The 11,257-nt window shown below is 40.2% G+C and overlaps 1 protein-coding gene across 2 annotated transcripts; it reads right to left on the reverse strand.

Annotated features, from left to right (window-relative positions):
* Positions 1-723: 723 nt before the first annotated feature.
* On the reverse strand, positions 724-8,317 carry SPCS3 (signal peptidase complex subunit 3). 2 transcript variants are annotated; one of them, XM_018070685.1, is made up of 5 exons: positions 8,128-8,317; positions 5,511-5,584; positions 2,821-2,897; positions 1,546-1,661; positions 724-1,172 (listed from the first exon to the last, which is right to left on the reverse strand). In XM_018070685.1, the coding sequence occupies exons 1-5, from the start codon at positions 8,265-8,267 to the stop codon at positions 1,040-1,042; spliced, it is 540 nt and encodes a 179-aa protein (XP_017926174.1). In that variant the 5' UTR covers positions 8,268-8,317; the 3' UTR covers positions 724-1,039. The 2 variants fall into 2 exon arrangements, with proteins under 2 accessions (XP_017926174.1, XP_008923053.1); XM_008924805.2 differs by lacking the exon at positions 8,128-8,317 and adding an exon at positions 7,043-7,458.
* Between the last annotated feature and the right edge of the window lie 2,940 nt (positions 8,318-11,257).

Genomic DNA, 11,257 nt, shown 5'->3' on the forward strand with positions numbered 1-11,257 from the left:
ACTGCTTCCTACTTTTCCTGGCTGATGCAAATCAGGAAGACTTGTAGGTAGATTCATGTAATTCATGCAGATTACTCAAGCTGGTAAATCTGTCTCAATTACTCTATCTTACCATGGGGAAACCCTCTATTTTGTAAATGTTTTCCCAGACTGTTTTGGACAACATCTGTCCCATTTCTTGCTATGGAAGGTCCCCTCTAATATTAGTTGTCTCAACCCCTTCTGAAACAAGCATGTTCATTCTTTCTGCTGAGCAGATCCCAACAAAAATCAAGAGATTTGTTGGTAGACAGCTTTTCTTTACCTAAAGCTTTTACTTTTCTTACTGACTTATCCTTATGTCTGATGCTGAAAGTCTTAAGACTCATGCTGAATAGATTTCTTTTTATTCTTCCAGTTTGCTGCATTATAAGCAGTTATTAAAATGATCTATAATACAGAACTGGATGGGCTACATCAGTGACACTGAAAACAAGATCTACAGGCTGACTGACAGATAACGAACTATCAGTTTTCCATGTAGCTGTTGGCAGTCCTAGAAAGGACCAAGCTTACCCTACTGTAACAGGCTAAGCATGCATTTAGCAAAATGCTGTAAAACAGGATATAGCTGTTTCCTTCAGGTACCCCCAGAAACTAGCTCCAGAAGGTGTATTTGAGTTCTACAAAAAATAAATAACTATCACAAGTACTTAAAAAAAGCCCAAACACAGGAAGACTATCTTCTGGTTTAAAAATATTTATTTAAAAGAAAAAGAGCTCTATACCCAGATGGCCAGGAAAAAAAATAAAAAAATCCTCAGTTCCGCCTCCCAAAACCATTACTCTGCAATTTACCTTTCCCATAAGTTTCAGCTTTAATGTTTTATTTAAAAAAAAAGAAACCTGAACTTTAATTTCCTTTTTCTATGCTGTTAGACCTGAGGAAATTAAGTTCCTTTCACTGAAAAGTTGCATGGGATGTGAGAAGAAACCGTAATAAAATGTATTCACAATATACAAGTATAAAAATATCTTGCTTATGATTCAGTACTATAATTTAATAACTTTTTGTTGTTTCATAGGTATCTGGGAAAGGTACAGACACATGTCCTGATCCTGTTACAAGAGGTAGGATGCCAGCATTTGGTACAACATTCCAGGAAAGAGTCAAAGTGATGTTCCTGTTTCCCCTGCAAAAGCAACAAAGACTATCAGCACAAATACTCAACCAATTTAATTAACAGTTACTAATATTAAATACATTAGGATACAGACTGTTTTTCTGGTCCACTGACAGTAAGCTTTTTATTTTTATGTAGTTACTTCATGAAGTAATACCTACTTTTTTTTTTTTTTCCCCCTTAACTCCTTTGGAGTTGAGTGCATCACAGAAACAATTCCAATAATAGTGAAATCAGAAACCCAGAAGATTCAACAGGCTGACAGAGTATCAGACAGAATATAGGTACCTTACCACATCAATAAACATGCATATAAAACACAAAGTATAAGAGTAAATCAAGATACCATGAATAAGAGCAATAAAAAAAAGGATTTACTTACTTGAGACCATTTCCATCATCAAAGAAAAAGTACTTCGACTTCATGTCTTTTAGGGACAGCCTTGGGTTATCTCCTCTCAACATGATTTTGTCCCAGAGGACCACTTGATTTAGAGCCTAAAAATACAATTATAATTAAGTCAGTAAGGTACCTTACAGGATCACATTCAGACACTGGAATTTCATAGCATTATTTATCCGAAAACCCTTGAGTACACGCTTGCAATTCATAACTAATTTAACAAAATAATGCCTTACAGAAGGGGAATCTAGTACTGCTACACAGTGAAGTGTGGAACAGAATAAATGAAAACAACAAGGAACACCTTAATAAAACACAAGAAAGCCATCTTAAAAAGTCATAAGCTTTGGAAGACTTACAAAGCATGATGGGTTTTCCTTTTGAATTGCAAAGGTAAATAACTTTTAAAGCAATATTTATAAATAAGGGACTTAAATTGAGCTATCATGACTGCCTAAGTATTGACATTTTTCCAACTTTAAAGGAAGAAATCTCAACTTGAATTGCAAGCATAACCCCCCCTCAAAAAAAAAGGAAAAAAAGTGGTGAGATAGTTTTGTGCAGCAAGTTAAGAACCCCCTCAAGCTTTCGCTGTATCCTTGCAATATGACCACAGTAGCTTTAACTCGAATTCAGTGGCACCATGGCAGCATGGTGTTTCATTTAAGTAATTTTTCCATAGGCTGTTCCATACAGCTCCTATTAGATCAGTGAAGAGCATCTTCAGCTACCCAAAGTAACAACATCAGTAGCAACTTAAAGGATGCAACAAGGCCAATTATTTTAAGGAGTATGACAAGATATGACATGAATTACAGAGCTACAGTAACCGGTATTGGCAAACACTTCTGTGACCTATGAACAAAAGACCCACCACACCAGGCCAGACCAAAGCCACTATATTTTGTTTCTAACTGAAGTCATCTGCAGAGTGTTAGGAAAAAGTAAAATGGACAGAGAAAATAAGTGAAAAAACTCGTTTACAGTACACTATTGCAAGTGTATTGCAACACAAAGCATGTGCTACTTTTCTCCCATTCTACTAGTAACATATCAAGTCAGGTCTCATGAAGGTGAACCTCCCACCCTGCAGTTAAACTGTCAAGAAAATAACAATCACGAAGGCCAGTAAAAACAGCCCAAGCTAGTAGGAAATGCTGGTGCCTTAATTCTTCCCAGCAGAACTACAGAAAGTTTAAAAATAGCTATAGTACTAAAATGGGTAATTGCCTCAACCTTCTTTTTGATACTTACATTGTTTTTCGTTGAATATTCTGCAGACAAATATAGAAACAATTGTTTAACATTCCAGTCAAATATACTCTGCAGATGTATGCAAGTTAAGAAAAATACCATATTGTACTTACATAACCTTGTTTTACTTTTACTAGATCTGAACAGACTATGATAATTACAGAGAGTTCTTACCTTTCAATATACCTCGTCTTATTCATAAATCAGAGCACTGCCATATATTTTAATCTTATTAAAGTGACAGGTTTTTAGTTGGGTTTTTTTTGCTATTTATGAAATCTAACAACTATTTTTCTTCCAATGATTTAAGAGTTCTATATTTGACACTGTAGTTAGTAACCAGAATCCTCGGCTAGACAATTATAAAACCTTTAACATAAAAGGCATGACAGAATTCTTCAGTAAATATCCTCAAGGCAATTATTTATACTATCAGAGAACTCTAGTATCCAATTGTGGATCGAAATACAGTAACATTAAACAATATAATAATAAACAATACAAAATTGGCAGAGCGTAGGGTATTCAAAGAGCCTCTAATACCCACATTGGAGACGTTAGAAGCTGGAAAGTATTTACTATTGGAAAGGACACAAGAAATTAGAAAATTTTATTACCTACTGACAACAAAGAAAGCGCATTAGACTGGAACAAAACTCTGCTCAGATTTTTGATAAACAGTAAAGAACTGATGACTGCCATTTGAGACTGAGTATAATAACGCTGGGATTCTAAATAGCTGTCTGCTTATTTAACAATAAAATGCACCATGTGTGACTACTAAGGAAAATCCTTTTAACTCTCAATAAAGATTAGCTGTAAATTTTCTCAGTCCTCTTTAGTATTCTATTTGCCATTTTCTCAAGAATAGATTCCCTAACTAGCCTCAAAATCTGTTGTATCATCTTCCACTCATTCATCAAGACTAAATCATGTTTTTAAGCTACTAATTCAAAAGGCAAGAAAGGAAAGAATAAATTATTTAACTGCTGTCACCGCAAGAATAGGTAGAGGTATTCTACTTGAACATTGTTTGTCATCTAGCTGAAAATAACAAACAAGATTCTGAAGATCCCCTTCATAGGAGGATTTCATACCACTTGCAAAAGTTAGCAACAACTTAAGTAAGCTTAAAGGAGTTCGTGAAAACTGTATCCTTTCCTTTCCTTTGCCTAGTTTATTTTTCTAATTGCCACTTTATTTAATTTTTCCCAGGACTAACAACTTGTTTCCTGTAGTTAAGAGAGCCCATGTACCTGTATTTCTTTAAAAATTTTGACTAAAAAACCCTACCAGATAGTTGCATTTTACAGCTCTAAACACTGCAAGGTTTATTTATGTCAGGCATGAAAGATTAAGTCAGACTCTTTATCAAAAAAAAATAAAATTACTGCTACTATTAGAAACCATTAAACCATGGAACCTTTATGCTCACATATTGCAGACTAATCCTTGTATGAGAACATTTCTTTTAGAGGTCCTGTCCTGCCTTGCTCTGCTTCTACCTATATACACTACACACAAATCCATGCATCTATTTTAGAATTTCAGACTCTGATTTTAATATGTATAAGCATTTAATAGGTAAAACTCAGACTCAGGAGCTTACCTCTCCTGCTTCCATCTGATAAAAAAAAATAATCCTCTTATTGCTGTGCAAGACAGACCTGCAAAAATCTGATTTAGTCTGTCCAGCATTCATTATCAATGTTGTATTTTGTGTGGTTTGCTTACAGAACATAGCGTTCTTCAAAACAGGGAAAATGAAACACAAAGGTAATCAATGTCTTGCCTAACAGTGACAAAAAACAGTAGACAGGGAAAAATCCCAGCAATCTCAGTCCAGCTGCAAAGCAAGGCTTAGTGTAATCATCTGAGGTAAAGCATGCTGCCTCATATTTGGTACTGACTTCTGCAGGAAAACACAGATTTTTCTCAAGAGCCTAAATTCTAAGGATAATTCCCTTCTAGTGTCTAAAAACTTACTCAACACAAATGAAAAAAACCCAGAAATGCCCACAACACAATTCTCTTTCCCCAGTAAAACCCAGGCTAAAAGGGAAGCAAAGAAATACAAAAGAAAACTGCAAAACTGTAATAGTAATTGAGAAAGAGGACAAAAAATGTGATAAATTTTGTAGTACATCATATGCTTCCCAATGAATTTCATACTATTAAATGCTAAATATTAGAGAGTATAACACCTAAGCAAGTAAAGGATTACAATGGTTTGTTTATTTTTAAAAGAATATAGGTACTTCTATGCAACTAGAACTTTAAAAGCCTCATGACAAAATGAGTTTGAAAGGTGCATCAGTTTCTAGATTTGGTATGACAATCACAATAGTATGCTATATAAACTCTATCATTAATTCACTCCTCAAACCACCAATATAAACTTCACTCAATAGTAATACTGTTCAGATGTTAAACTGCACTTGCCATTCACTATTTTAAAAGCAGGCATTAAAAAGAGAAAGCAACTTGTCATCTACTAGAGACCAAGCAGCTATTTTATTTCACTGCCATAGCTATGCAGAATACTACTTTTTCCTGCTTTAAATTTTATTTTAAGACAAATTGCTAGTTTCCCCATGTCCCGAACATGTGAAGATTATAAGGTAACAAAAATAGACATCAAAGTGTTCTTATTTCAAAAGCTGGAAAAACATTTTTTCCATTAAGGATATCTGCAGTAATGTCAAATGTGACAAATCCCAGATCACTTCTTTCTCTAGGTCCAGTGAAATCTTCTACATTTTTTCTAAGACAAAACAAAACACAAGATTAATCTTTCTCATTATTTGTCTTTTACACATTACATAAATTATGACTGTTATCAGATATTTCTCTCATCCATTTTCTGTATTTTGTTTTAAACACTTTTGGCTAAAACATAATCAACATGACAAACTATCACCTATCTTCCAGAAATTAAGATGTCCTAGTTTTGAATGACAGGCCTTGCCAGCGTACTGGTCTAAGACATACATGTAGCCTACAGACCTTTTCCTCTTAACAAAAATCTGTACCTCCCTGTATCTAAACCGGACTACATTTCATTTTAGTAAAATATGTGTTAGCCATGCCCAAATATATAAATCTGATTGGAACACCGTCAGCATAGCTGTCTCCTGGCAAGCATTTTCAATATTATTTCTCAACGTTCCACAAAAAAAAAAAAAGCCTCTAGTGCTCAGTCTTGTACAGGACACTCCAACCATTCCGATAAATGAGTTTAGGTGTGTAGTTCATACAAGTTTTGAGATTTATCCCTGTACAGTATAAATAGCAACATAAAGAAAATGCTTATTTTCCTCTGCATTATGGAAAATCATATCATTTTGGAAGGCTTCATTAAAAAGCCACATTTGGAACAATATCTGACCTTGCCATACTAAACCGCAATAGAAAAAGAAACTGGAAAAAAAAAGAAACAGACACACGGCAGATATTTCCATAAGTACTCATAAAGCTTATCAATTTACCCAACTTACCCTCTACAAAGAGGAATACTATAAGCAATCAGCTTGACAATCAGCTACAAATCTTAATTCCTAATGTAACAAATTTTTTACTAATTATGAACTTCATAGTTACATTTATTCCAGTTTGGAAAATAATGAATTAAAATATAATTTTCTTAAAAAACTAAGTTTGGTAATTTAAAAAAAAAAAACAACAAAAAATCTGTTTACCAGCGGACAAAACACTTTTGGGGACACTAGTTAAGAAAAACACCACCAAAACTTCCTGATTTAAGTCTTGCTATGAATTTTCATTCCTTTGCAAAAAGCAGTATCTTTTGAAGTAGTAAACCTTATCAAGCACTTGACTTCACTTCTTAAGCACTGCCAATCTTGTGCAGTAGCAGGCCCTAAGGCTGGGGTCTGCAGAATGCAGAAATTCAAGACAAGCAACTGAGGTGTAACATCTCTCAGTAATACCAGACCTGTGCCTCACAGACGGCACTAGCAATATAAATTTCATCCAAATTAGGCATTAGCATGCTAACTCATATACACTGAGCTCACCATAAAACTCACAAATATGCTTTTTATGCCAGTTTTATGTTGTTTGCAATCCTCAGTCTAGCTTAAATATGAAGTTTCTTTTCCTGTGGTATTAAACCACGCTGAAAGGCGATGGCAGTCCCCACTCTCTATCTGCATTCATCCGCCCTCTCAAATCCTGCTGCTAGTCATCCAATGGTGCCACTTACCTTCGAGTGGCTCCAAAGCTCCACAGAATCATCACAGAATCATTGAATGGCCTGGGTTGGGAGGGACCTTTAAGATCACCTAGTTCCAACCTCCCTGCCGTGGACAGGAACACTTTTCACTGGACCAAGTTGCCCAGAGCTTCATCCAACCTGGCCTTAAACACTTTCAGGGATGGGCTGCTTTAGCTCACTAATCTGGGCCCAAACCAACCAAACAAAAAAACATTAGCTGAGTTAAAGCAGTTCACTGAAGTGTCCTACAAGCCTGATTCCCCCGTGGAGCTCTGGTAAAGGGCCATGTGGCCAGAAGCGGGACCAAAGACCACTCTCTGGTGGCAGTAACAACTGCTCAACTGCGTGTGAAACCATTGCCTTCCACATCATACATCCTTAACTTGGCGGAAGTGTCCTAGGACAAAACTTCTCTTCCGAGAAAAAAACAAACACAACAAAACACCACCAAAATTGAAAAATAAAGGTTCCCCAGCACAAGTTTGCATCAGAACATTTTGTCTGTGGGCAACACACTTTTGATGTGGTATTATGTGTCCTACATCTGGTGCCTCTCGCAGAAGAGAAGCCATCCCAGTCAATCTACTTGTCACAGACAAGAAAGGACGATAGGCTGTCAACAGGGAAATCGGAGGGAACTACAGATTAGCAGGAAAAGGCACTACGACCGGATGACCTCAGGATAATTTGTATGCTCCTCTGGGTCCCTGCCTCCCCAGACCTGCCGGCAGCAGTTCTCGACTCGGCCGTGACCGCCGCTCCGTCCGAGCGGCGGACGTTGGGCCCCGCGAGCCCGGCAGGGCCGGAGGGCGCGGGCGGTCCCGCACCGCCGGCCCTGCGGGGAACGCCCGGAGCAATCCGCCCGGCCCCGCCGTCGGGGCTCCCCCATTGGCCCGGGCGGGAGCGCGAGGAGGCCGCGCACGGGGCCGGCCCGCGCCGGGGCCAGGGACAGCTGCCCCCGCCGGGCATCAGGGTCCCTCACCCGCCCCGGCGCCGTGCCCGGCGCCCCCGAACCCTCCCCTCCGGCCGCCGCACGCCCCCTCGCGCGCTCCCGCCCTCTCCGCCCGCGCCACAGCGTGACCCGGAGACGCGATGCTGACGGGCACGCTGCCGCTCCTGAAAGCGGGGTGAGAAGCACAAAGGGTGAGCGCCGCATCAACGCCAGGGAAGAAGGCGAAGAAGCGAGTTGGCCCGGGACAGGCACCGTGTTCATGTTCCTCCTGCCGGGCCCGGGCCGGGACTGCGACCTCGCGACGGGGGACGGGCGCGCGGACGCGGCAGGAAACGGCGGCGCGCGGCGCAGGGAACGGGCGCGCGACCGCCAGCGGGGGGGCTGGCTTCGTGCCGGCTGGGCGGGCCCGGGAGAGGCGGGGCCCCCCCGGCAGTGCCGCCCGCGCATGCGCCAGCCCCTCCCGCTCGCCAGGCGGGGGCGGGCCGCGTGGGCCCGGCTCCGACATGCGGCGTCGGGGGTCGGGGTTCGCTTCCGTGTCTGCGCCTCAGGGTCGGGCCGGACCTTCTCTGGTACCGCTCACACTGGGGAGTCCGCACAGAGAAAGGTTGTATGGCCTTTGGCTGTGGCGTGCCAAACCTGACTGACTTTCATAGCACTGCTCGTACGGCACTTCTGCGTACGTCTGGTGTACAGAAGAGAAAAACACATGGAGACTGGACGTGCCCGCTCGGTTCCGTCCCGCTTAGCTGTCGGTGGTTTATTTTCCCTGTCTGCCCTGCGTGGCCGTGGGAGGTCTCTGGTGTGGCGGGCCCGGGGCGGAGGCACAGCCGTGTGCCCTGGGAGCGGCCCCGGGGGACCTGCCTGCAGCTCTCCCCATTAACAGCGGCAGTATATATGTTCTTGTCCTAGTTTCTTGGTAACTTTGAGGAAATGAAGGGTTGTTGCGTACTGGAGCATTTTCTTTTCTGAACTGTTTGTCACCTGTTGTGTTTCCAAGGCATTGGTTTTTAGAGTCAGGTTGGTATTTGTTCCTCTGGTGGATTTTTTTCGTTTTTGTAATAAAATGTAAATAACATTAGAGGTGAAGGCTTGTGTTTTCACTTGAAGTCTGTATCTTGCTTTCACTGGTACTGTGATTTGCCATTCCCTACCTTGTTTCCTGTAGGATGTTCCTATTCATTTCCACATTTTTACATTCTCAGTATTGCCTAGAAACCTAATTTAGTAGCTGCGCATGTTACTGGAATACTTTTTCTTTACCAGATGGCTCGATGATCCCACATCATTTTCAGGATGAGGCAGTCTTTTACCTTACTCTGCCGATTTGGTTGAAATTCCACTTTAAAATGGTGCTATCAAAGCTTAATTTATGTAGTGAGGTGATTTCTAACTCCTCTCCAAGGCCCCTACTTGGTGCCCATTCCTGCTTCCTGGGCCTGCAACATTATGAATGTGAGAACCAAGCAGAGTGAGAGCTTCTACAATGGTTTGAGTTGAGGGTTTTTTGGTGTTCCCACCCTTTACTTTACTATATTAAGTATACCAGGCCTGATTAATGCAGATTTCTCAGGGCTGACAACAGGTGTCAGCAGTGGTTTATTTATATTTAACTTCCTCTTCCCAGTCCTAAGGTTTCAGAGTTGCAAATGCTGGAGGAGGAACAGGAGCTCAGACGCAGGGGTCTGAAAGGGTGGAAGGCCTCATGGTGACTGAAGGGATAGGAAGAAGGTGGCGACTGTCAGGCCATTCTGAAATACCTGTGTTCTGTCATGATGCTGCTATTTGTTTTCCTCCCAGTAGCCAAGAGTCCGGTCTGGGATTCAGGGAAGAAAAGTCAGGGAATGGAAAAAGAAAAAGATCATACTCATGCTTTTAGTTTCCACCCAGACCAAGTACCTGTAACGTGTCTGTTTAGCATTATTATTTAGTGTAGGGTGTTAAAGTATTTGTGGGGACTTTCCTTGCTTTTGGCACCACATGTTCCACTACGCAGTTGGTTTCTGTGTGTCCCTGCATTTGCCCCACTGAAATCAGTTTCAGGCCCGAAGAGGGGAGGCTCTTTAGGAGTGTTCTGCTGGTAAGCTCCTTACCAGTTTGCATTTGGTAATTCTCAGCCTTCCTGGTGTTCCATAAGAATTCCAGCAGCACAGAGAGCTTCTTGTTTAAAGTTTTTTGTTGGGTTATTATTTTATGCTCTTCCAAACATTAATTATTGTGATGATTTATGTACTAGAACATATTGTTATTGAAACCTTAGATAACTCTTACTGAAAAGTGGGTGCTTTTCCCCAAAATATATGAAGATTTAGAAGCATCAAGGAAGCTTTTACCGCTAGCAGGGGAACATAAAGGTTTCAGAAGTTGTAAAATGTCTGCTGCAATCAAAAAGATAATTCAACTGTGAACATTATTTTTTTCTTGTCTCTACAAACAAAAGGCTTAATTGCCTTTGTTCTTGCTTTTAGTTCTTATAGTTGCTGTTTAGAGTTTTTCATATTAAGCAACTGTTTAATAAAAGAAGCGGCTGTTGGGGAGAACTTAAGTAACTAAGGCAGAACTTAGAGGAGTTAAGTTTTGAAATTTCCAAAGCAGTAGTCAAGTACCAAAATCAAAAGGTTTTTTCAAAGTCATGTGTTTTTAAGGCAATGAATATGGCTGTTGCTTGTGTAGGTTTGGATTTATTTTAGTAGAACCTTTCAATAAATGTCACTTAAAAGCACATTATGCAGGGGAAGACAGATGGTGTAGTTTATTCAAGGATTGATCTGTTACTGTTTCAGAATAAAGAAACCTTCTATAGCTTTTTAATGACTGAAATTTTTAAAAATCAAAATAGGAGAAATTTTGAAACAGAGAAGGCAGTTGTGAAGGAAGAAGAGAAGATAATTATTCGCAATAGCTGTTTGCTTGTACATTCCCAACTGTTCTGTGAAAAATATAAAACTGGTATTTTGTAAAGAATAGTGACATAATATTAATGTTGAAAGTCACTGTCAGATAAATAAGTTATGCTACTCTGAATGGATCAAATGCTATAATTATGAAAACAAATTTATAGAATCTTGGGGAGGCAGAAGGGTTTGGGAGACCATTTCCAAGATGCAGTGGTATACATTACACCCTAGCAGTGTACTCATGCCAGACCAGCAGTGAACCTAAGGCGTGGCAGTGCTCAGGCTGGTTCTTATTTCAAGAAATTTTATATTTTTCATTACAAACTCATTGAACAAAATCCAGAGATAGGATTGGGA

The sequence above is a fragment of the Manacus vitellinus genome, unplaced genomic scaffold (assembly GCF_001715985.3).
Source record: "Manacus vitellinus isolate BGI_N305 unplaced genomic scaffold, ASM171598v3 scaffold_0_pilon, whole genome shotgun sequence".
NCBI lineage: Eukaryota > Metazoa > Chordata > Aves > Passeriformes > Pipridae > Manacus > Manacus vitellinus.